Source organism: Gossypium hirsutum, chromosome A05 (assembly GCF_007990345.1).
Source record: "Gossypium hirsutum isolate 1008001.06 chromosome A05, Gossypium_hirsutum_v2.1, whole genome shotgun sequence".
Taxonomy (NCBI): Eukaryota; Viridiplantae; Streptophyta; class Magnoliopsida; order Malvales; family Malvaceae; genus Gossypium; species Gossypium hirsutum.
Window position 1 is genome coordinate 714,355 of NC_053428.1, and position 24,365 is coordinate 738,719.

At 33.1% G+C, this 24,365-nt stretch overlaps 5 protein-coding genes and 1 non-coding gene across 6 annotated transcripts; 5 read left to right on the forward strand and 1 right to left on the reverse strand.

Annotated features, from left to right (window-relative positions):
- Positions 1-295: 295 nt before the first annotated feature.
- On the forward strand, positions 296-3,596 carry LOC107942740 (uncharacterized). The gene is made up of 6 exons (XM_016876461.2): positions 296-715; positions 1,374-1,488; positions 1,711-2,346; positions 2,478-2,589; positions 2,899-2,962; positions 3,216-3,596. Exons 1-5 carry the CDS (start codon positions 633-635, stop codon positions 2,922-2,924), a joined length of 972 nt encoding a protein of 323 aa, XP_016731950.1. The 5' UTR covers positions 296-632; the 3' UTR covers positions 2,925-2,962; positions 3,216-3,596.
- Positions 3,597-3,654: 58 nt separating this feature from the next.
- TRNAR-UCU (transfer RNA arginine (anticodon UCU)) lies at positions 3,655-3,727 on the forward strand. The gene has a single exon. It is a non-coding gene; the product is annotated as a tRNA-Arg (tRNA).
- Positions 3,728-6,579: 2,852 nt separating this feature from the next.
- On the forward strand, positions 6,580-7,921 carry LOC107942737 (DNA repair protein XRCC3 homolog). Its single transcript, XM_016876457.2, has one exon. It carries the CDS (start codon positions 6,641-6,643, stop codon positions 7,526-7,528), a length of 888 nt encoding a protein of 295 aa, XP_016731946.1. The 5' UTR covers positions 6,580-6,640; the 3' UTR covers positions 7,529-7,921.
- Positions 7,922-9,104: 1,183 nt separating this feature from the next.
- On the forward strand, positions 9,105-12,892 carry LOC107942733 ((DL)-glycerol-3-phosphatase 2). The gene is made up of 6 exons (XM_016876452.2): positions 9,105-9,274; positions 10,661-10,885; positions 11,292-11,352; positions 11,519-11,666; positions 12,292-12,371; positions 12,470-12,892. Exons 1-6 carry the CDS (start codon positions 9,205-9,207, stop codon positions 12,594-12,596), a joined length of 711 nt encoding a protein of 236 aa, XP_016731941.1. The 5' UTR covers positions 9,105-9,204; the 3' UTR covers positions 12,597-12,892.
- A 921-nt stretch (positions 12,893-13,813) lies between these two features.
- Positions 13,814-15,742, forward strand: LOC107942735 (probable small nuclear ribonucleoprotein F). The gene is made up of 5 exons (XM_016876453.2): positions 13,814-14,000; positions 14,485-14,572; positions 14,664-14,701; positions 14,940-15,004; positions 15,465-15,742. Exons 1-5 carry the CDS (start codon positions 13,995-13,997, stop codon positions 15,532-15,534), a joined length of 267 nt encoding a protein of 88 aa, XP_016731942.1. The 5' UTR covers positions 13,814-13,994; the 3' UTR covers positions 15,535-15,742.
- A 2,825-nt stretch (positions 15,743-18,567) lies between these two features.
- LOC107942738 (NADPH--cytochrome P450 reductase 2-like) lies at positions 18,568-23,798 on the reverse strand. The gene is made up of 17 exons (NM_001327469.2): positions 23,266-23,798; positions 22,865-22,924; positions 22,701-22,777; positions 22,518-22,575; positions 22,296-22,416; positions 21,790-21,859; positions 21,518-21,709; positions 21,334-21,426; positions 21,014-21,239; positions 20,839-20,922; positions 20,600-20,751; positions 20,172-20,268; positions 19,880-20,029; positions 19,714-19,791; positions 19,481-19,603; positions 19,244-19,357; positions 18,568-18,999 (listed from the first exon to the last, which is right to left on the reverse strand). The coding sequence occupies exons 1-17, from the start codon at positions 23,620-23,622 to the stop codon at positions 18,919-18,921; spliced, it is 2,133 nt and encodes a 710-aa protein (NP_001314398.2). The 5' UTR covers positions 23,623-23,798; the 3' UTR covers positions 18,568-18,918.
- Positions 23,799-24,365: the final 567 nt, after the last annotated feature.

Genomic DNA, 24,365 nt, shown 5'->3' on the forward strand with positions numbered 1-24,365 from the left:
ATATCATTAAAAATTTAAACTTAATAATATTTGTAGTTGACTTTCATAAATCAACTCTAAACTTGAATTAAATACTAAAAGTTCAATACCAGTATCTTTAAGAATCAATATAGATACTATTTGTCAATTACAAATAGGGAATTAGATTAAAAAATAAGGTAAAAGTTCTAGAAGATCCTTGTATTAGGATTCGAATTGTATTTTTCTAATTTTACTATAAATACTAATTTATTTAATTTTTTAATAAAGAAGCTAAATGCTACTAATATAAGTTTCTTCATGTGATTTTTACCAAATAATTTAAACCGAAAAAAAAAAAAGGAAACAGAGAAGGTGAAAACTGCAAAAAGGCAAAGAGGAAAGCAAAGAAAAGGTAAGCCGAAGAGAAGAGAAGAGAAGCGAAAGGAAGAGGAGAGAATTATAGAAAATCGTTTCTTCGCTTCTTCAGCCTTCTCTTTCTTTTTTGCTTCTTTTCTCCAATTCCTTTCTCTATCTCTTTCTCCTTTGCTTCTTATTAGCAAAGAAGAGAACGGTAGAGTAAAAAGAAAAAAAAAAAGAAAAGAAAAAGAAAACCCACATTTTTTGTTTTGCAAATCTCTTATTTCACCCAAGCTTTTTCGAGGGTAGAGAAGATGATGGTTGTAAGTAGTTTTGATTTATGGCAAAAAGACGCCTTCTTTTCGGCAGCAGAAGAGGTTCAAGAATCCGCTGATGTGTATGTTCTGTTTTTTTTTTCGTTTCATGGCTTTATCATTTCTGGGTTTTAGCTCCTTTGTAGAAATTATAATGTTTGCCTTCATTTAATGGGGTTTGGTTGGTGATGTGGGCATTTTCTTAAGGGGATTGTTTGAACTGGTTGTGCTTTTTAATTTCTGGTTTAGTACTAGCAATCTTCGTATAAATTAGTGTTTCCTTGTGTTATTATTGGGTTGGATTTGAAGTAATTTTTCTGTTAATTTTCTTGTGTTGTTTTAGGATAATTTTGTTCGTCACTTAATCTACAATTTGTTGTTTTTCTTAGTGGTGGCTTTTCTCCTTGATATGCATGTGCTCTGCAAACTTTAATGAAGATTCTGGCTTATAAAATTATCTTCTGAAAAAAGAGAGAAAATAAGCCAATATTTTGAGCTTTTGAATGCTTAATATTAGTAATCAACCAGATAATAGAGTTTGTACATAGTTTCAGCCTCAACATTATTTAAAATGGGTTTTTGTTTATAAGAAGTTCTAGCTTCAAATATTCTTGAAAATAGTTTATGTTTATAAGAAGTTTCAGCTTCAAACATTCTTGTAAATATTTAATGAAGCTTTAGTAGAAGTTAAATCTGTGGATTCTCTACAATTTAATCATGCTTATGGTTTCTGTTTTCCAGAATGGAATCAGTATACAGGATGTGGATCAAAGAGATGAGAGAAGGGCAAAAGTCTTCAGATACGGCTGAACTTTGTCGAGGATTGCAAACTGCTTTAGGTACTGCTAAATGGCAGGTATGCTACCTTTTTTTCTGCTTCAGTCTTTAAGCTTACACTTATAACGGTTAGGACATTGTCAGTTGCTAGATATCATTACCTTTTATCCATTTTTAGGAAGTTTGAGGGTTTGGGAATTTTATTGCAGTTTTGAATTTAGTATCTTGTAATATAAAAACCTACCTCAGTTGCTAATTGCTAAATTTCATAATTGCTTGGTGTTAAACTGTGTAAATTCAGTTGGAAGAGTTTGAGAGAGCTATAAGATTGAGCTGTGGACATGGTTGTGACGATAATAGAGCATCTAGGCACAAACAATTTATTGCTGCCATTGAGAGTCAGATATGCCGTGTAGAAGCTGCATTAAAAGAAGCTATTATTGAGGAGGGAAAGCAGCCCCTTCGGTGGGTAGATTTGGATAAACAAGAATGTGATGATTTAGCCATGTTCCTTTCTGGAACCTCTCCGAGCTTGCAACAATCTATGGAAAACACTCTTTTGGTGAATTCTCATAGGAGAAAGGACACAAATCCTAATGTCAATGCTACTTGCAACAGGAATATGCCTGAAGTGAAAAGTTTAAATGATTTTGGTAAAGATGTTGAGTGTCTCATTGATGTAGAAGATGAGCGAAGTTCTGGAAAGACAGATGATGTTAGTTCGGGACAAGATAGAACAACCAGTACAAGAAGAACATGGAGCACACCAAATTTTGGTTCATTGAAAATTGTAATTGCTGATGAGTACGCAGATAGAAACCAAATGAGGTCTGGCATGGAGGCTACACCTAAGGAAAAAGGATCCAAGCCTTTCTTCAGTAAGCAAAGGTGTGGAGAACTAACACAGGCAAAGTGTGTGTTTAATTTATTCAATCGGGTAAGAAACAGGGGAGAAGGCATCACATACATGATCTTTTTCTTGTTTTGTTGAATTTTATGCTATGCTACATTTCTTGTATGAAGGTTTGTTAAGTTATCTTGGAGTCTAATAAACTTAATGTACTGCAGTGTTTTGGCTGGGTTGGTGGGTTACAGAGACAATTACGAAGTCCAGTGCACTTGCAGTTTAGTTATTCATTGCAACTCAAACTCGTTTTAACGGTAGCCATCTTTCTAATCGGTAAGTCCTTTCTCTATTCGAATTCGGGCTTTTAATTTCCAAGTAAACTAGGACTTTGCATACTTGAAAGCATATGCCATATTTGGTTAAAAAAAATGCAAAATGGCCATTAAAATTTGATGAATATAGCATTTCTTCTATGGCATCCTTGTTTTCTTTCTTTTTTTCTTATTTTTTGGCCACTCTTAACTGTACATATAAGAAATTTTGAGTTGATCAGTTGAATGTTTTCTTATTTATTGGCTATAATAACTGTAATAACCATCTTTTCATGCTTTAACATACCCTCTCGTTTGTTATGCAATGCAGTACCCTTTGTACTGTATTCAAGTTGAGAGCAATTGGCTGCTATGCCCTGTAGATCATACAACAGGTAAACCTATCTCCTTGCGATACAGCAACATAGTTTTCTCTGCAATGCGGCAACTAGTATTTCGTTTTGTGGGTGTAGTCAAAGATACCAAACTTAACCCAGTATTATTTTTGAGGTGGCTCTAATGTGCCTTAGTTAGAAAAAAACTGCTTTGATCTTTTTAATAACTAACAGTGGTGGGTGCTCAATGTATCAAATACCAAAAAGTTGCTGGTATGACAGAGTTTAAGTTTTGATTATTCCTTTGGTTCAGGTGTTGGATGATCTATGTCCTCAGGGCTCGGGAATCCATTGTTGACAACAGTTGTGATGGTGGCTTCCTTCCCCGTTGTTTTCGAGATGATGTGGAGCTGGCTTATACAGGAGTTGGATGTCATTCTATATTTGCTTGCTATATACTCTGTAAATGCATTGGTAGTCAGGTGTGTGTGTACATATATATATATGCATTCTTGCCAGAGTATTATGTAACATGGACACTCACGTTGCAATGTGAGCTTAAGCTTCATAGTTCTTGATAAATATTCCATTAAGAAGGGGGCTTGCATTATCAAGGACTTATCTACCTTTATAACCCTTGTATTTTGCTTGAAATTAATATTTAAATTTTTGCATCGTTGGCTATTGCTTTAAACTAGCTATTTTCTAATTTGTCACTTTATATATATTATATATGCTAACCTTATAATAAGGCACCCATGGCCTAATGGATAAGGCGCTTGACTTCTAATCAAGCGATTGTGGGTTCGAGTCCCACTGGGTGTGAATGTTAGTTTTTTTCGTTCGAAATACATAAAAATTTAAAAATCTAAATATATATTAAAACTTTATAAAATAAATTTTCAAATAGTATATTTATATTGATAAAAAAATTAAAAGTTCAAAATAATCATTTTAAGAAATAGCAAAACTTTTTTAAAAATCTAAAAAAATTCAAATTTTATGTATATCAATTCCAAATATATATATAAAAAATCCCATGTTATATTATCATTATTTTTTAATTTTAATTATATATTCCTAATTCAAAAAATATTTTATTTTTAAATTAATATATATATTACAAAGTTAAAAAAAAAGACCGAAAGTGATTAACTTCCAATAAATTTTTATTTTTTACTTTTTGAATTTTTGAACTTTATATTTTGTTTATGGAATTTTCTAAAATTTTAGGTATGTTTTTTAAAATTGTTAATTTTTTAATAGATTTGTTAAACCCTCTTAGATATTCCTCCAAATATCATTAATTTTGTCTTGGAGTAAAAGAGATTTATATGGGTAAATTTTAGTGGAATTTTATGTTAAATTAAACCTGTTGGAGTTTGATGGGTAGTTAACTTGGTTGTTTTGATCTAGACTTAGTCCTGATAAGAATTTGGTGGTTTTTTATTTTCAAAAGCAGAGTGACATTAGTGCTGCTTTCTTCACATGCTGCAAAATTTATCTAATTGAATGGATGATAGTTCAGTGCAAAGACTCTTCTCTACTTGTCCCAAATTGGAAAAGTTATATCTAATTGAGAAGACTGTTCATGTTTATGCTCCCATACTCGGAAATAACAGAATCCGTAGCTGATGAAGATACTCAACTTGATTGTCAATTCATGATTTCTGGGCCAAGCCTTAAATCTTTTTAAGTATACAGGGGACGGAATACATATAACTTTTCCAACACCAGTACTGTATATCTCATGCAGCCTCGCTTGTCAATGCTTATCTATAATGAGATCCATATTGATATGGAAATTGGAAGACCAAGACAAATTGCTTATCCCTTCTTAGGGGACTGCTTATGTTGATGTATCAGCTTGTACTCTCCATGTATGTTATTCTCAACATTTGTTTACATTCATTGTATTTATTAGGTTCTGAATGAGGCAGCGGAATTATTAGCATGTTTCCCATTCGACAACGAAACTCACCTCTTCTCGACAGTATTCATTTTGAAATGGTAAGTCGTATGTCTTAACTATCTGAATGACGAAAGTATTACATCACTATATATGTATTATAATAACAAGTGTTGTATGATGTTTATGTAGGGGATCTGGCTGGGTCCAGTACCATCAAAGCCGGATGGTTTCAGGGATATGAAATCGAGGTAGATGGGCTTAAAATGTGGGTTTAATTGTGATTTTCATTCCCATCAGCTGCAACCTTTTGTTTGTGAATACTAGCGTGGCTTTGAACTGGAACTCTTAACTGCAGCTCAACTTTTAAGTTTTTGTATATGTTAAGAATGTAGCTAGCTTTTCGGAGGAACACTAAACTGCTTTAGTTATGGCTGCAACTGTGAAGCTTTTGTGTATATTCAAATCTAGCTTTCCCATAAAACTCCAAATAAGTTGATATTACATAAATTTCTAATTAGCAAAATTTTACCCATATAAATATCCTTCACTCGTTTTGAGTCCAAAGGCAAAATTTATGCTAAGACGGCTTGGACATAAGTATTGACAAAATTCAAATTCAACATGTTATCAATTTTATCAAATAAAAAATGCCTAAAATTTTAGAAATTTTCATAAACAAATAAAAAGTTTAAAATTAATAAATAAATTATTGGTGGTCAAAATCTATAGTCGATTAAAGTGGATCAATTTCGGTCTTTTTTTTTTAATTTTGTAATATATATTTTAATTTACAATTCAAAAATAAAGATAATATAACATGTGATTTTTTTTTTAGAATTGATATATATGATTTTTGAATTTTAGTTTTTTAAAAATGTTTTGCTATTTTTAAATAATTATTTCTAACTTTTAAAATTTTTAACAATATAAATATACTTTCTGAATTTTTATTATTTTCTAAAATTTTAATCTGTATTTAAAATTTCATACAAATTTCGGAAGTTTCTAAATTATATTTACTTAAATTAATTAATATTTTAACATAATTTTAACACTATTAACCTTTATGCCAACTTTAAGTACAATTTGAGTAACAAAATTTGTTTGGACACTTTGAAACTCATCATAACTCTTCGTAAATGGATTCATTTGTATGTTAATAGGATTGTTATGACAGATGTAAGGTTTGTTGTTGCTAGGGTGATGTACAAGTAAAATGGGGAATGAATCCTTAAATACAATTATTATTTGGGGCTCGGTTTAGTTTTCAATGTTGAGCTTTGAGAAATTTTAGATGCCCTGACCTTATTCAAAAAAGGGGATATGATAATGTTTTGATCTATACAGACAGTCTAGATGTTATCAAAGTTCTTCAAAATATCCACTTGGTTGACTCAACTTTTGATAAGAAAGATTCACGTGATTTTACAAACTATAGAACAATGACAAATAAAACATATTTCAAGGGAGATAAATTAAGTCGTTGATCAATTTGCTAAGATAGTTACGGAGAGGAATATAGATGTACAAATGTTTGAAGACATCTCAGAAGAACTAATAGCTACGCTTGGGGCTGATAAAGTAACAAATTATTCCGTTATGATAATTTAATATAGATAGTTTGTGTTTATTCATAAATAAAAAAACTTAAATGAAAAAAAAATACTAGATTAAATATCACAAGGCATCAAATGTTATATTAACTCAAATATTAAGTACTTAATTTTCACTTTTGCAATTTGCCTCCATCGAGTTTTATTTGAAAAAAAAGGCGCCATTTTCTGCAGTCTTTTGACAAAGAGAAATGATAAAAATTTTGAGCAAACATGACGCCGCAAAGCCTCCTTCAATTAACCTCCCAAAAATGTACGACAGGTTGCCCAATCCTTGATCGCTTGCTCTATGGCGGCATCCCTTGCGACTCGATAACCGAGATCGTCGCCGAGAGTGGTTCCGGCAAGACCCAAATCTGCCTCCAACTGTCACTCCATGCCCAACTCCCTGTTTCCCATGGCGGTCTAGCCGCCTCCTCTCTTTATCTGCACACTGAATTCCCCTTCCCCTTTCGCCGCCTTCACCAGTTATGCCTTTCATTTCGCTCCTCAAATGCCCATCACTTCCCCGTCAACGACAACCCTTGCGATCGTATATTTGTGCAGAGTGTACATAGTGCTGATCATCTGCTCGAAATTATGTCTAAAACAGATCCTTTCATCGAAAATTCGAAAAACCAAGTGCCGGTTCGTCTCATTGTGATTGATTCAATCGCTGCTTTGTTTAGGTCTGATTTCGACAACACCCCAGTTGAGCTTAAGAGGAGATCATCCTTGTTCTTTAAGATCTCTTCCAAGTTAAAGGCGCTTGCAAAGAGGTTTAATTTAGCAGTTTTGGTGACGAATCAGGTGGTTGATTTGGTAGGACCTAATGAAGGGATAAATGGGTTGAGGATTGGTAATTTAGGATGTTTACATACGTCAGGTAGGCGGGTTTGTCCTGCCCTGGGGTTAGCTTGGGCTAATTGTGTTAATTCAAGGTTATTCTTATCGAGGAATGAAGAGGTTATTCGTGAAGAGAATGAAAAATCAAATGGGCAAAGCTGTGATTTTGTTAAGAAAAAAATGAGAAAGCTTTATGTTGTTTTCGCACCCCATTTGCCTGAATCATCTTGTGAGTTTGAGATCACTAGAGAAGGGCTTTTTGGAGTTGAAAGATAGCTGACTGGTTGGATTTTGTACATTAAGAAATCATCTGGAAGTAGCTATGTTAGGACTTGGAATGTTTTGAGTTATACCCTTTTTTTTTAATTTATGATTTGACTTTAGAAGAGATAATCACTTTGCTTTTCTTTGTTCTCAGCTCAATTTATCCTTTTTGTTGTTCATCATAAGTGACTCTAGGCTCTACAACGATTTCCCAAAAATCTTTGTGTTTTCTCTTCAAGTATAAGTTTGTAAATTATGGGTATTAGATATGCTTTTATGTAACTAAGTCTTATATATTTGAGCTAGGAGTATATTTCATATAAGGTTTCATCATGTCTATGATTCTTTTATGTTCTAATACTCAAGCTATTGCTGGTGTTTATATGAGTTAGTTGTTCCTTCTCATTTTCATTTTTGATCAGCATGCCAAAAAGTGCATCAATCTCTATTAACGTCCATGAATCAGAACTAAACTCTCTAAGGTAAGCTTCTTTACATACATATATATATATTATCTGAATGGTTTATTAGTTCTGCTCTGTATGTTGCAATTGGTTAACTCAATGAAATGTTTGCTAGGTTTTATATTGATCAGTTGATATCTCTAATCCTGTTATTAGATTGATACTATTCCGGCTCGACAATTGTTGTGTTGAATGTGGTAACAATGTCAACTCATTAATCCAAGGAACATTTTTGCTATTTCCTCAAACGTTTTTAGCTGTTTCGATGGATAGATTGAATAGCATGTAATGAATTTGTTACTCATTGTATAAAGGCTTATTCCTTTTTAATAATAGCATTGGCACAGGAGGAATTGTATTTAGGTGGTTAGAATAAGGAGTAATCATAAAATGGTAGAACACAAAATGATTCTCTTGCAATACGGAAGGGAGTTATGTGCATTTTGTTAGTTGCTTGTTTAGAATGATCTGCAATTTGATGTTGTTGAGTGTACCAATGCACCTGAAACTAGACATCAATAATGATGATTCTTGAATTGTTAAGCAGAGTATACTTCTGTAAAAACAGTCATTGTAAGCCCAGTGCCAAACATTATGATGGTTGTTGCCAGTGTTGCTTATCATTGAATCAATCTATAATCTTTGGATGCAAGCCAATCATATTGCTTATGATTTGTAGAAAAACATCTACTTAATTGATCTTTTAGTTCCTCAACCATTGGTAGTTCATGATGGATGTAAACAATGTTGCAATTCCTTACAACCTTGCTTACTTGACCTACGAACAATCGAAACAAGTACATTTTAAAATAACGGGTCAATTTTTTTTTTACAGAATAAACTACTAATATTTTTAGTCTATTATTTCATTAAAAAATAATTTTATCAAAATCTAGTAAATTTTAAATGTTTCAAAGTGGAAACAGTACATGGAATAAATAAAGTAATTCAAAAAAGGTACAGCAAAAAAATAAAATAAAATCAAGAGTGCAGCAATGGGATATAAAACATCCGAAACAGGAGGCCCGTTTCTTTTGTTTATAAATGAAGGCCCAGTTGGAGATGGAAATTGTTTGAGCTCCATTGTTCATATTATCATGAAGATCCAAAGCCCAATATGCCTTTTCCATTGTTATATGCCTCCCTAGCTTCGCGTAGCTAAAGCAAATCGTAAAGCAAACATTCTGAAAAGAGGAATCCTGCCAAAGCTACAACTGATTTACAATGGGAGATGTTTCAGGCAAAAGGCCCACCATCACTCACGTCATCTTTGACATGGATGGTCTCTTACTCGGTAATTCCCGTCCCTGCATTTGCTCCCTTTATTTCCCCATAATTATTAGTTATTTTTTTTTCTTCTTACGAAAAGATCGCAGTCTGCTGTAAGGATTACTTGCAGATATTGAGATTCGAATCTCAGATTTGTTGGATATGAATTCTCAAGGATGATTACATGAGTGAACTGAGCTAGGCTTTGGGTTTAAAGTAATTGCATGAACTTAGCTAAGTTTGGATTTTTGCTTCTACTCTGTAGTAGCTTTTTAGGTCCAATATTTGGTTACTGATTCCAAAACGTTTTGATCTTTATTCTTCCATGTACTGTGATTTATCAATGTAATTTTTTTCCCCAAGCAAGGCACAAAAAACTGCTAATTTAGTCAAATGCATCAGATGCTAAACCAGTTCTGTGGTATTTATTTTATTTTATTGTGTTGCTTGATTTCTTGAAATCCTGTTACTCATTTATTTAGTCGTTGGAGGCTGAACCTTGTGCTCTGAAATCATTTTTGTTAGTCACTTTCAGAATTCCTCTTGGTTATCTTCGTTAATTCTGGTAGTCTAATTGATGATATTTTATCCCAAAGAAAATGGTGAAATTGGTCACAGTTATGGAAAAGATACCTGTGCATTTCTTTGTATTTCTTTTGTTTGCAGTGATTGTTGGTTTTTGCTGAATATTTTATAGAGGGTCTAGTGGCCTCAAAGTTTCCTCTTTCATTATGTTTTTTTGATTTGCCTATTGATGTTTTTGGTATCACCTGATGTTTTTGAGATACCAGTGTATTTTGAATGATCTCGTGTAACATGTATCCCTGGGGTTGCCTGAAGAGACCCCCCTTTAATTTCTTAGCTACAGATTGTCTTTTTGTATGACTAATATCAGATTTATATCCGAATACAGTCATGGAAATTTCTTCCTTGGTACCAAATCAACCTTGTTAGTCCAGCATATAACGAGAAAGATAAATAGTAGATACATTTTTTTTTTGACATATAATTTTCACATAATAAAATTTCAGGAGTTGTGGCATTTCTTTCAGCTTGAAAATAATATAGCATGTTAGATTAATATTATGTTTAAATACTATAATGTATCACCTCGTATGAGCTTAGTTGTGTGTTATTGCCAAACAATTGGTAAAAAGAAACCAGAACATAGTTAGTTCTCTTCACTTGGAATATTACCGAAATGCTGGTTTTACTTTGTTGGAAGTTTCCAGCTAAGCACTCTCTGATATTTTGATTTGCTTTGGTGATAGATAGCAAAAAAATTCATTCTAATTTCTTGTTGCATTTGGGAGTCACATCTACCCATTGTACATTTAAATGGTGAGGTATATAATAAACTTCTCTGGGGAACAAATGTAGTATCTGATCAAGTGTCTACTGTCTTCTGCAGACACAGAGAAGTTCTACACTGAAGTCCAGGAAACGATTCTTGCTAGATTCAATAAAACTTTTGATTGGTCTCTTAAGGCAAAAATGATGGGAATGAAAGCAATTGAAGCAGCTCGAGTCTTTGTTGAAGAGACTGGGATCAGTGATTCTCTTTCAGCTGAGGATTTCCTTGTGGAAAGGGAATCGATGCTGCAGAGTTTGTTTCCAACTAGTGAGCTCATGCCAGGTATTATTTCTTCGAACATTTAATTGATAGCAAGTAGCACATGGATAGTTTGAAAATAAATCGTAGCATATGGTGAGAAGTCCTGAATGGGAAGTACAAGGAGCAAAATGGAGGAAAGAAATTCCATTAATCTGGCTCAAATACAACACAGGATTTACTTTTAAGGATTCTACGTCTGAGAATCAGTCATGTTTGAAGCTGCTTCACCTACTACTTTTGGCAACGAAATCACGTGAATATTTCAAGTTTTATAAAAGGAAAGAGATTTGATGTTTGTGATTGAGATTGTATGAAACCGGATGGCAAAAGGGGAAGATCTAGTGATGTACTTTGGTTATTAGTATCTTCTTTTTATTATATTTTGCAACTGATTTAAATGATAAATTGTTGTAAAATCTTATTCTAGGGGCTAGCCGTTTGATTGAACATTTGCATGCAAAAGGAGTACCGATTTGCTTGGCAACAGGGTAAGCATTGTCATTTCCGGTTCTTATTCCCTTTAGTTGCTTTACTCAAAACTAAACACGGTGTGCATACACTAGTGTGAATGAGCTTTGGGTTCCTTAACCTTAATGGAATTGTTTAAGCTATTGAAGTGCTATGCGAGCATCATTGACACGATATATTTTGCAGGAGCCACAGGCGGCATTTTGAGCTAAAAACACAAAGACATGGTGAGCTTTTCAAACTCATGCACCATATTGTTCTTGGTGATGATCCAGAAGTTAAAAAAGGGAAGCCAGCACCAGATGTATTCTTGGCTGCAGCTAGAAGGTTTGAGGTATGATATCAATCTATGTATTGTTCTCTTATTCTGCTTCACAATGGTAACGTGCGTTTGTACATTCATAAAGATTATTTTCTTGGTGTTTTAATTATCTGAGAAGTAAAGAAAAGTAAGAAACAAGTACCTAAAAGTGATTTTAGGTGAAGTTTGTTCCCTTGCATTTTTTAATTTGATATAACTAGTACGCAGAGAGAAAGACAATTTAAAAGCAAGAGGGATTTAATATAATACGCTGTTCTTGAACAGAAGTGCCATATTCAGATAATAACGAATGACGGCCTAGTGCATGGGGCTCTTGAATTGCAGAATCTAGGGACTATATGTGCTTGTTTTTAAGTTGGTCCTATGACATAAATGCAATGGAGTGAGCTTATCATGGTCCTAGACTGACCTCATTTCACGAGAATGTCAACTTTTCAAGAAACTAAAATATGCCTTAGTAAAAAGCTATAATGGCAGTTTTCATTCTTCAGCAAGCCAGTTCCTTTGAAATTCAAATTCTACCCATTTTCTCCATGCAAACATGCTGAATTGTCTTGTTTCAGTGGCTAGCACTCTATCTTGCCTTTGAAACCTAGAAGATCATGTTATATAATAACTAATAGGTAAGTAATTACAGGGTGGGCCAATAGATTCCGAGAAAATTCTTGTGTTTGAAGATGCACCTGCGGGAGCTCGTGCAGCTAAAAATGCTGGGATGTAAGCAAATTTTCTTTACGATTAATTAGTACAATTGATTATCATATGTTTAATGCTCTAAGTTTTACTTTTGTGATTTTCAATTTGACCCTCTGTAGGTCTGTGGTAATGGTTCCAGATCCGAGACTCGACAGCTCCCACCACGCCATAGCAGATCAAGTCTTGAGTTCCTTAATGGATTTCAACCCAAGTGAGTGGGGTTTGCCTGCATTTGAAAATGCATAACCAAACTCTGGCCGCCTCATAAACATTGTACCTTCCATTGTTGCAAACTGAAGGTAGAGCAACTGCATCAATCGATTCTGATTCATTATATTTACACATCTTGATCATTCGGTGGCTCAAGGCATTATTTATATACTTTGGAGCTTACTACAATTTATACACGTTAAATCTCTAGAGTATTATGGTTGCTTTGCCACCTTTTCTGGTTTACAATAGAAAAGGGTTAACAAGTGTTTTACTATAGGTGAGAGATGAAAGAACTTACCACTTATAAATATTTAAAAAGGGTTCCACTATTTTTGTTTGGTTTATCACTTTTTAACCGCAGAAGTTAATAAGTTTTTATGTTTGTTGTGAAATATAGGGTTTTTTCTTTTTCTTTTAAAAGTGATGCCAAAAGAAAAAGTAAAATAAGGGCCGGCTTATTTGGTAAAAAAGGGAAGAATGAGAACTACCTCGAGTTTCTGATGCTTTTAAGTTCATTTAGTTCGAATTGCATCTGTTTATTATTATTATTTTTATTTTTTTTTGGTTCAGATTTCTATTTTGGATTTGGTCTAAAATTTATCAATTTTTGACTGCAAGTCGCCTATAGAACCTCTGCTGCCTAATTTATTGAATACTTTGAAAAGAAAAACACTTTATTGCAAGTGAGAAAAGATTTAAAGTTGCAGTATTAATGTATTTTATTTTATTTTTTAAAAAAAATTGCAGTAGGAAGTACATATTATAAAAGTAATTATTATATGCAGTGGAGGTTTTTTAATTTTATATTCAAATTTATATATTTAAATACCACGGTAGTAAAATTTTAATCCTACAATCAATCTACCTAAAATAAACCACACAATAATACAGGAATTGACGGAGTAAGTTGGATGTAGTTGCGACAAATTGCTTCAACTGTATCATAACAACTTCATCTTAGTTTTTGATATGTACAACCTAATTGTTAGACACCAAGTCTAAAAATATACATTATAATTGAACTTTAGTTTAATTGATATTGTTATTATTATAACAATGAAAAAAAAACATGATTTAATTGTATTTTTCTTTTGATTTAAAGGATTGGGAGTCTGATGACAAGAAGTGGGCATCATATAAAAAATATAAAATAAAATTAAAAAACTCTTTAATTACTTTTTTTTTCAAGGACTTTGAAAAATGGGCCTAATTGGGCAATAAAAAGAGGAAATATTGGGCTGGATTATGACAAGTATTTTCTCATTTGTTTATTTCTTAGGGAAGCACACTAAACCCTAAAAAGCACGCACCGAGTAGAAAGAAAACAACGGTAAACCCTGTGGAAACAAGCCGACTGCAAAACGCTGCAGCTGAAGCCCTAACTTTTCCGCTCACCTCTCTGCACCAGCCGCTCCTCTATTCGCATCTTCCATGGCTGTGAGTTCTTTTTCTTTTTATGTGTATTAATTTTTAACTTTCTACTCTATGATTCAAAGATTGCAGCACATTACTCTTTCGATTAGGGATTTCCTTTTTGTGTTTGTCTTCTTCGGAAATCAAGCATAAAGTGGTCCAATTAGGGGTTTCTTCGTATTTGATTCTTGATTTCTAGACAGCAACCCGCAACTCTTGATGCAATTTGTTACTAGTTTATGAAACTAGTAAATTTTCCATAGCTGTATGGCATTGAAAATATATTATCTGACGATTTTTTATCATGTCTAAAAGGTTAAATCCAATAGAATTCCTCATTATTGAATTTCTTTGATTTGGAACTACTAGGGGATTTTCCAAGGGATTTCTAGTTTGGTCTATTCTGCACTTTGGGGTGTTATTTTATCTCAGTTTTATTTTCCTCCTTTGTGCACTTTGTTTCCTGTAATCTGGTATCAAAAATTTGAAATCTGTTTTAACATTGTAGACGATACCAGTTAACCCAAAACCCTTCTTGAACAATTTGACTGGAAAGACTGTTATAGTGAAGCTCAAATGGGGGATGGAATACAAAGGTAATGCAACGTTTTTCATTTCTCTATATGTTTAATTACCTCAAATTTTCTTTTGTTGGTAGTCACCATTCTAACTTTGTGCTTTTCGCAGGTTTTCTTGCATCTGTTGATTCATACATGAACTTGCAGGTGTGACCTTGATTTCTGTAAATAGTATAATATACATTTCTTGTTAAAACTTAGAACTGCATTGAAATTTATCATATGACTTGCTCAGTTGTTTAAGTATATTTTGTGTAATATTGTTGTTTGAACTTGGAAATTACATTTAGGGCTTCTTTATTATTTTATTTTCTTCTCCGTCATGAGTGGGCACTGTTGCTAACATTTTTCATTGAGTTGACGTTCTTTTCTTCTTTTTGGGAAGCTTGGCAATGCTGAAGAGTATGTTGATGGGCAATTCACTGGAAATTTAGGGGAGATTTTGATCAGGTGATTTATTCTAAATGCTTGGCTGGTGTTCCTTGAATTTTGCATGATGGGAGCATATTGTTTTTGCTGTTATGCCAATCTTTAGAGATAATTGAATATTTGGACTACTAATTAGATATTGGATTAGGGGTTGTATTTCTTATTCGGTGAGTACTAAATACCATAAAGTTGACCTCAATTCCTAATTTGCCGTCCCTTTTAAGGTTTGGTGAAAGTATCTATATCATAAAAAGTCCTTTTCCCCCGGGGGGGGACAACGCTTAGTTCTTGCTCTATATACTGGGGTTATTTACTGCTGCTTTGTCTTATAACTGCATATTGTCCCATGCTCTAGTTGCATCTGTCAACAATATAAGTTCTAAAACAGTGATCAGAAAATTCTATTATACATTTTGCATGTTCAGAGATGAATGCACCGACTTTTTTCTTGATAAAATAGTATTGGCCCTTCTTTCTACAGATGCAATAATGTTCTCTATCTTCGTGGGGTTCCGGAAGATGAAGATATAGAAGATGCTGACAAGGACTAGATGGTTCACATGTGGTTGAAATAGAACCTTTGGTATTTGATTAGAGGTGCTGTAACTTTTGTTTATCATGGTTGAATGTCATTATGTCATTTAGTCGCCCGGACAGACAAACCGCGATGTAGTTAATTGTGCTTTTGCTTGACCGCTATTGCCAACATTATTTGGAATATTGCTTCTTTTAATATTCAAGCTGTATGTATTATGGAGAGCCGAACTGGTTTTTAGATTGTTCGCAATTGTGTGGCCAACTTATTTGAGATCTATGCCGTACGATATAAATGCCGTGGCTTTCAGGTTGGAGATGTCATTACAAAATTTTGCTGATGCTGACATTCTCATATGTTATTTTCCTTATCTGCCTTGGCAAATTGAAATTACCATGTCATTATAGAATGATTGTGTAAAACGTGGATAGAGGCCTTTACCATTGTTAAATGTCAAAATAAAATAGCATAATTCAAAGCAGAGGCTACCAAATCATTTTCAACATGAAAAGTGGGGTCGCAAATGAAGTGGTTTTAGCATGGCCTCAAATATTAAAGGTGCTTAAAAGCCAAAGCAGATGAATCAAAGAAGTTGCTTCTCGAAATGCCTAACCGCACAATCATTATCTTCAGAGCTTTGTGGCATTGAATCTCAAGGTCAACTATTTGTCTTCAACTTAAATTCAAGATGTCGCAAAAAAAGTTACCATATCATTTCGATGCTATCACATGTCACATGCACGTAACAAGGGAAACAAAAAGATAACCATTATTAGTGTATAAATGCTTGTAATATTTTATAGAATTTTTTTTTCAAATAAGATTTCTTTAGTTTTCCTAAAAAAGTTTAAAGCAATATACCTTTTCCTGTTATTTTTATTTATTTAACTATCAACTATAAGCTGTTTGAAATTAGATTAATGATTAAATTAGTTTAACTATTGATTTTCAATTTAACTAATTCAATTAACCTATTCGGTATCATAAAAAATATTTAAAAAAATAGAGAAAATCGGTTCAATCCAATAGCTTTTGTAGTTCAATTCAATTAATTTCAAATAATCAATAATGTAGTCTAAGTTAACAAATAGGAACATTAAGTTCTATAGAGAAAAAATAAAAGAGTGTAATGCTATTTTTTGTTATATTATTTTTAAAATATAGATTAAGCAAATCTATTAACCTTTTAATTTAATTGGTTATAAATAAAGCGGTGATATAAATTTTAAAAGAAAAGACGATGATAAGAATAATAATGAAAATGAAACTAAAGGTATAAAAATAATACTTATTTTAAAAGCATGATTTGGATGATAAGAAAAAAGAATGAGAATGTGAAGGTAGGTTATAGGGTTTTTCTTTTATATAATAGGAGGTATATAGGGTTTTTCTTTTATATAATTGGAGGTATTGTTAAGATTGAATCTAATTTTTCATGTCACTAAATTAAAAGGTTGTTGACTAGTTTTAAAAGTTTTTTGTTAGTAGGGGTTTGGATCAATGTAATAATTATGTGAAGAATATTATTAATTGAATTAAAATGGGTATGTAAAATAATTATGAAATTTATTAATATTAGTAACTAGAAAGAATGACTAGTATAGATACAATCTTACCTACTACCAAAGCGTGATGAGTGATGGTAGTGCAGCAAACGTTAGGCAGAAATATGTGAAGAGGTGACCTACTTATTTCCACCACGTGTTTCACTGCTCTTTCTTCACAACAACCCATTACACTTTAGGGTTATTTACCGTTAATAAACATATATTTTGATTATTTAATTTTAAAAAATTATAAAATGGTTACTGAATTATTTGAAGGTTTTCATTTAAATTATTGTTAGACTGTTAAAACAATTATTGTATAATCTTCTCAATTCACACCGTCTGCATTAATTGAAAGTTCTCATTCTCTTCTTCTATAATTCATTTTTTTTCATGAAACAACTTTACCTGTCACTAATCTATGAACCAAAATATAAATAGTTTTTTACTCCGATATTTGATACTAACCATTAGATCGACTTGGATTTAAAGTATATTTTTCTACTCATCAATAGATATTGATTTGCTGTACCGATCGTCGAATCATCGTTTGGAGCTCACTAGTCGGACTTAAGAATGCAACTTAACATCCCAGTGACTTAAAATTTTCAAATAGTTTAATGACCTAAACATAAACTTATTAATAGTTTAGCCACTTTAGTGTAATTTACCCTAACAAATTTGTAGTTTGAATTGAAGGGTACTTTAGTGACTTTAGGTGTAGTTTACTCTAATATCTTAAGCAACAGTTTTTTTAGATACAAAGAGTAAGGGATAGGGGTAATACGAAACATGTGTCTGACAAGAACTTTAACTACTATCCATTCAAGTCAAGACATCTTAAATATCAGTAATAATTATTTAATTATTCTTTTTCTGAACAATCATATTTAATAAATTATTTTTATTAACTTCAAAAAAAAATAATATCTGATTTCTACGAATATCATTATCATAGTAATAAATATTAATAGTATTTTTTTTATTATTTGTCGTCTATTCTCTCCCTTTATATCAATTTATATAAACTTTTATTATATGCCATTATTTTATTTTCGGTGGTTCTTGTTTTGATTACACTCCTTGACTTAATCAATAAAAAAAGAAAGATCTTTTTGTTGGATTATTTTTGACGGCCATTGTTTACATTAGGATGTCACTTTCGAGTATTTCATCAGTAAATATTTTATTATAATGTTATAATCATCCGATTACAATGTAGTTTTATATAAAGATGGACGAGTTTTTTTATAATTTTTGTTGTGAATTTGATTTAATTTTAAATTGAATCGAAGTTTAATGTAATTATTAGAATTAAAGGATGTAAAATCTAAAAAATTCGAGTAAATTTTTAACAAAATTTCAAAAATGATGTTATTTAGTATTACTAAAACCTTCCTTTTTTATTCACCTATTTTGCACTAATATTGCAATTACAATAAATTAAAGCCAAGCACAGACCTTACCGTAAGCCTATTAATACGGGGAAGAAACAATCAAGCTGAGATTCCAAACTTAAACATATATTACCAGTAGATAGGAAGAGTTGAGTAACATTTCGGAGTAGCAAGCAACACTTGCTGCTTGTCATTTGAACCGATTTGCCGGTTCTTTCTTATAAAAGACAAATTCCAATACCATTACTCTACCTTCTCCATTATATTACATTGTCTTCTATATTAAAATATTACATCATATCATCCAAAATTATCCCGACACTAATATATATATAAAAGAATCGCAACACTTCTTAACTTTGATACAAAATAAATTCAATTCCACCCATTTAACCCTTCTCGCAAGTTTCTTTTTGACCGCCGTATATTTTTATAAAGTTTCTTTCATCGTAATCATCACCATACATCGCGTAGGTACCTGCCGCTCATTTGCAGATTTTTCACCATGCTCTCAGCCTTTGAGCTGTCTAGTGATCCCTGAAATCAAATCCACAAAGTTGGTCCACCCACTTAAGTAAACAAGAAACTCAAAATCTTATGCTATTAATTTAAAGAGGGGAGCCACCATATGAATGTGACATTTTTCTACTTTCGAAAAGACATGAAAACTAAAGGAAAAAGTAAACCTTTCGGTTTAGGAGTATAGAATTGCAAAATGGCTGATGGCAATGACATATATGTATATACATATAATCACAAACAAATGTAATAACGAACACACCTGCTCTTGGAAAATAGTGTGAAGAGCTCGATGAACATCTCTAGCCATGCCCTTGGCATCACCACACACATACAGGTAACCTCCCTGAGAAATCATGTCCCATATGTCCTTGGCCTGGAATGAAGGGATAAATGTATTTTAGAACCTCAAATTAAAATACTGGTAAGTGAACTGAAAGTACAACTCGTTGAAGCTTCTATCCTACAATTCATGGTAGGTGAAAAATATTTCCAATACCTTCTCCATCATTTTATGTTGCACATATTCCTTGGTAGGTCCCTCACGTGAAAAGGCAACCACAAGCTCAGATAGTGCACCACTGTTGACAAAGTTGTTGAGCTCATCTTCATATATGAAATCCTGAAAAAAACAGTATTGAATTAAACTTTGTAGTTTTATTTACAAATGTACCCCTAAACCCACCAGAGATATAAAATTAATCATAGGACTGGAATGTGTGTATGAGTTACCATTTTCCGGTTTCTGCAGCCAAAGAACAATACAGATGGACCCAACTCAGCACCAGCTTCTTTCAGTGCAAGCCTTTCCTGAAAAAGATAAAAATGGAAAACAAATAATTAGTTTATAAAATTTTCTCAAAACATAATGTTACCCCGAAAATGTGACAAAATCTACCTGAAGGAATCCCCTGAAAGGAGCCAATCCAGTACCAGGACCAATCATTATGATGGGCACTTTAGTATCTGAAGGAAGTTTAAAGTTTGATTGCCTGACAAAAATGGGTGCCCAGCTGCAGTCATCGCTTTTCCCCGAGGACACAGCATTCTGGAAATGAAAGCGGGCAAATGGGGTTAAAAAAAATGTTGATTACTAGTATTTAATGGAAAGAGATGTTGCATTATTAGAGGAGAAGAAATAATGGATGCAAATAAGTTGGCAATGAGGAAAAACATTTTGAACTGAGTACCTTCATCCAAGTTGAACAAACACCTTTGTGAATACGACCTGTTGGCGTTTTCTCATAAACCAATGCACAAGTTACATGAATCCTTGATGGTGCCATCCTGAAACATTATTACGGATGGTAAATATGTGCATTTATATTTTAAAACATTAGAATTAGAATAAGACATAAAATTGGAGACAGAACTCTCCTAAATGAGAGATTCATACTGCTACCAACTTAAATCCTCTACCATGCATTTCCTAACTCTTCATAAAGGTGTTTCATTGCTAATGTAGGGAATGCAAGGAAAAACAATGCCTAATTTGATACCTTAATCATGATCTTATGATGGAACCACACTAGAGCTAAATATCACAATAAAGATTTATGTAATGCAAAAAAAAAAAAAAAAAAACCAAAGATAGAGAAGATGAGAAAAATAAAATTACCTTGGTGAGGATGAGATTGAATAATATCTAGGCTGCAACCTTGGAGCAACAGCTGCAAAGAAAACACCAAGAGGAGGCTTGGCTGAAGAAAATTCCGCCATGACCTCAAGGAGACTTCTCTGGTTTGCAACAATCCATTGTGCATACTCATCCTGTAAAATAAGAGGCCAGGTGTTGCATAAACATACAAATAAGCAGCAACATGGGCAGCCAAGCTGATACAAATTCACTCTTCTAACCTTTCCAGCAGGTGATGCAAGGTGTCTTAGTCGATCGGCTTCAGTTGGATCAGAGGCATGAGCAGCCAAAGCAAGTAAGGCAGCCTGGAAGTGGAAAGCATTAAAGAATTAGCTTGGTTATTCAAAGCAAAAGAGAAAAGACTGCATTATATGTCAATCAATAAAATATTCTAACCTTTTTTGGCGAGCTCAAAAGATCAGCATATCGTGCCAGTGCTGTTCTTAGAGTACAAGGGGGGAAAGAAGAAGGTAAAGAACTTCCACCAAGTGGTGTACCATCCTCTTTATCAGTGTGAATAGAGAAATAAGTGTCTGGTGATAAGCCCAATAAACTCAATGCTTCATCTACAACTTCATCCAGGTTCTCACAGTAAACACCGACATGATCGCCAGTCTCATATCTGCAAAAGGAGGACAATTATGGCTTGAAATTAGCATCTTCTAGTATGTTAAAATTTCCAATCTAGTAGCCAAAGACTCAGGAAAGCAACTTACGAAAGTCCAGTTCCAGCAATGTCAAATTCAAGGTGGGTGCAAGACCGATCAGATTCAGGCGTATGAAGCTCCTTCCTCACAGCCACATTAGACCTTCAAGTTAGGGGGAAAAGGTTAGAATTATTAAAGAATCACATTAAAAAAAATGACCATCTGGACATTCGAAAAAATAATTCTAGCATACCTGCAAGGATGTTGAGCATCATAAGTAGCATGACCATTTGCATTACTCCAGTTCTTATCCTCAAGGGGTGCATCTGCAGGATCATAAAATACAACACGGTATTCCAAAACAGCAGCAGTGTACGGGGTAGAAACAGTTGCATCATCTTCATCACGCAGAAGCTGATCTAACTCGGGCCACACTAATTCACGCCTAGAAAAGCAAGATGGTTCAATAAATGATAAAGGGGAAAAGAAACTTCTGATTCAAAACAGTGTTCAAGTTCTTAATACCATGCAGTGAAGTCATCTTCTATGCATTGGTCATCATCTCCAAGACCCAAAGGAACTATGCGCTTCGCTCCTGCGAATATAATAAGAGGAATATTAGCAAATAGGGTCACAATTAGGTGATAATAAGATGACATTGTATATGAAGCATCAGAGAACAATCTTTTACTAGGATCCAAGCATTCACACCATCAGCAGATTTAAATAATATAAATATAAACAGTTGGTTAAATGTCAAGACTCACTCTACAGCAAGGAAATCACAATGCCATGCTATTCAAAATTTTTATAAATCAGAAACAAAAGAAGACAACGTTTTTTTTTTTTATAATCAAAAGATGCAGGCTATGGTCCTGCACTGCATGATATGTTGAAGTTATTTATGGCATTAGAACAAAAGGCAAAGCAATAAGAAGTCATTAGAACAAAAGGTCGTACAATTAAAAATAGACAAACCACTGCATCTGTTTATAAGCAGGGGAAGATAAAAAGGAAAATAAGAAGCATACCCTGCTCGGTAAGGAGTTCATCAACCACCTTTGCAACCTTGTTAAAATGTTCATACTGTTTGTTACCAAGGCCGAAAATCCCATACTTCATGTTCTGAAGCCATTCTCCCCTCTCTTTTCCCTAAGTATCCAACCATACGTTTCAATCTCAACTAATTCTCAAAATTTGCTAAAATCAAACGAACTCATTATGATGCCTGATTAATTACAATTAAAATTTACCTCAGTGAACCATTTATAGAACCTGGCTGCATTATCTGTTGGCTCACCGTCTCCATAACTGCCAGATCAACAAATTAATATCAGGAAAAAAAATCCTAATATATATTTATAGACACGTGCACACAAATACAAAAGATATTCATAAAATTATCGAAAAATAGAAAATGATTCAAAATCACTCACGTGGCCAAGAAGAAGAAAGCCAAATTATCTTTCTTCATCTTCTCCTCGTATTCTTCATCATCTGCTGCATAATCATCCTATTTGTGGTAGCAAAAAAATTCAAGCGTTAAAATCACCAATTCAATTTTCCAAAACGTAAACAGAAAAGTCAAACTTAAACTTACCAAATCTACAATATTAAAAGTCGCCTTTTCATAGCGTGCTTTTGCCTCCTCGACTAGAGCCTGAGTCGCATTAAAAATTTAAAATAATTATTAAGTAAATAATGATGAAGAAAAGTAAATAAGATAATAGTTGCAGTGTACAGCTTTAGATTTCTAACAAAAAGGTAATCATTATTGAGAAATTGAGGATTCTTCATCCTCATATTCTTGGCATAATGACCTTCCTATCATCCTTCATATGATCATGTCTACTTTACATTATATAGTTGAACAAGATTTTTTATTTCTACTACTGGAATCAAGTTTCTGCAGAAACTTTTGGACAGTTCATTCAAAGGCTGGATAATTCGTAAAAGGAGTTAATATATAGAATATATATATGTATATATAAGAAGTGGCACCTTAGCGAAGCCTTCGGCGGTGCCGGTTTGAGTACCGAAGAGGATGGTGACTTTTTTCTTTCCATCGTCAACTTCAAGTTCTGGTTCTTTAATGATCGAAGGCTTAAGAGGAAGCTGGATTTGTTTAGGCTTTTGAGAAGCGGATCTACGCCAGATCAAAATGACGACGCAGCCGATGAGCACAGCAATGGAGGTAGTTAAAATCATAACGAACTCTCTGTTCTCGAAAAGGACGGTGGTTACTTGAGCAGCAGAGTCGGAGGAAGCGTTGGAAGGGTCCATTTTGGCCTTGACTAAAGCCGACATGAGATCGAGAGGTGAGGGACCTGAAGATGATGATGATGATGAAGAATCCATTGTTTGAGAGATTAGAGCAAGTGTATAAATGAAGAAATGAAGAATTGGCAGGGGAGAAGCTCTCTCAGTTTTGTTTGTTTAAAATGAAATATGGGAATTCCGTGGTGGTTGAGACTTGAGAGAGCTGCGAATGGGAGAGAGCAATTGTGTTGAGGGGTTAAAAAGGGTGGCAAGGCAGAGGAAAATGAGAAAAACAAGAATATATCTTTGAAGGAAGCTACCGCCACTGCAACTGCAACAACAACGCCTACCAAACCAGACTAGTCAAACCCACCTAACACCTTTCTTAACCATGGTTAATTTTACATTCAACTCTTCTACACCATTCATTCTCTTAAATTTACCACCACCCTCATATTTTTTCTAACAATAATTTTTTAAATTATAAATATTTCATCATTGCTTACTTATGATTATGATGTGATTAAAAATTTAGTATAAAATAAATCTATTAATACTATGTTTAATTTGGTAGGAATATTATTATTATTTTCTCCTGTTTTAATCATAAGTTAACTATAAACAAATTAGAATTAAAAATTTTTAGTCATTCAATTTATTTAAAAAAAAGTTATTTTTTCTGCAATAATTTTTATTCATTTTTTTTACTAAAGTTACTCATCCTTTTAATTTTAAGTTTATATTACTTTTTTTTTCTGTCTAATCATTTTAACATATATGTACCAAAATAAGCTTTAATCTTCATTTATGACACTAGTAATAAAAAATAGGCATAAAAGTTT

Excerpts from the sequence above, each read along its gene's own strand:
- LOC107942740 (XM_016876461.2), top strand. The coding sequence starts at position 633 with ATGATGGTTGTAAGTAGTTTTGATTTATGGCAAAAAGACGCCTTCTTT. Across the intron at positions 2,347-2,477 it reads TGTTTAATTTATTCAATCGG|TGTTTTGGCTGGGTTGGTGG; the intron begins GTAAGAAACAGG and ends AATGTACTGCAG. Across the intron at positions 2,590-2,898 it reads GGTAGCCATCTTTCTAATCG|TACCCTTTGTACTGTATTCA; the intron begins GTAAGTCCTTTC and ends TATGCAATGCAG.
- LOC107942737 (XM_016876457.2), top strand. The coding sequence starts at position 6,641 with ATGACGCCGCAAAGCCTCCTTCAATTAACCTCCCAAAAATGTACGACA.
- LOC107942733 (XM_016876452.2), top strand. The coding sequence starts at position 9,205 with ATGGGAGATGTTTCAGGCAAAAGGCCCACCATCACTCACGTCATCTTT. Across the intron at positions 10,886-11,291 it reads AACTAGTGAGCTCATGCCAG|GGGCTAGCCGTTTGATTGAA; the intron begins GTATTATTTCTT and ends ATCTTATTCTAG. Across the intron at positions 12,372-12,469 it reads GCAGCTAAAAATGCTGGGAT|GTCTGTGGTAATGGTTCCAG; the intron begins GTAAGCAAATTT and ends GACCCTCTGTAG.
- LOC107942735 (XM_016876453.2), top strand. Across the intron at positions 14,573-14,663 it reads ATGGGGGATGGAATACAAAG|GTTTTCTTGCATCTGTTGAT; the intron begins GTAATGCAACGT and ends TGCTTTTCGCAG. Across the intron at positions 14,702-14,939 it reads ATTCATACATGAACTTGCAG|CTTGGCAATGCTGAAGAGTA; the intron begins GTGTGACCTTGA and ends CTTTTTGGGAAG.
- LOC107942738 (NM_001327469.2), bottom strand. The coding sequence starts at position 23,622 with ATGGATTCTTCATCATCATCATCATCTTCAGGTCCCTCACCTCTCGAT. Across the intron at positions 20,752-20,838 it reads TTGCATCACCTGCTGGAAAG|GATGAGTATGCACAATGGAT; the intron begins GTTAGAAGAGTG and ends CTTATTTTACAG. Across the intron at positions 19,358-19,480 it reads AACATAAAATGATGGAGAAG|GCCAAGGACATATGGGACAT; the intron begins GTATTGGAAATA and ends CCTTCATTCCAG.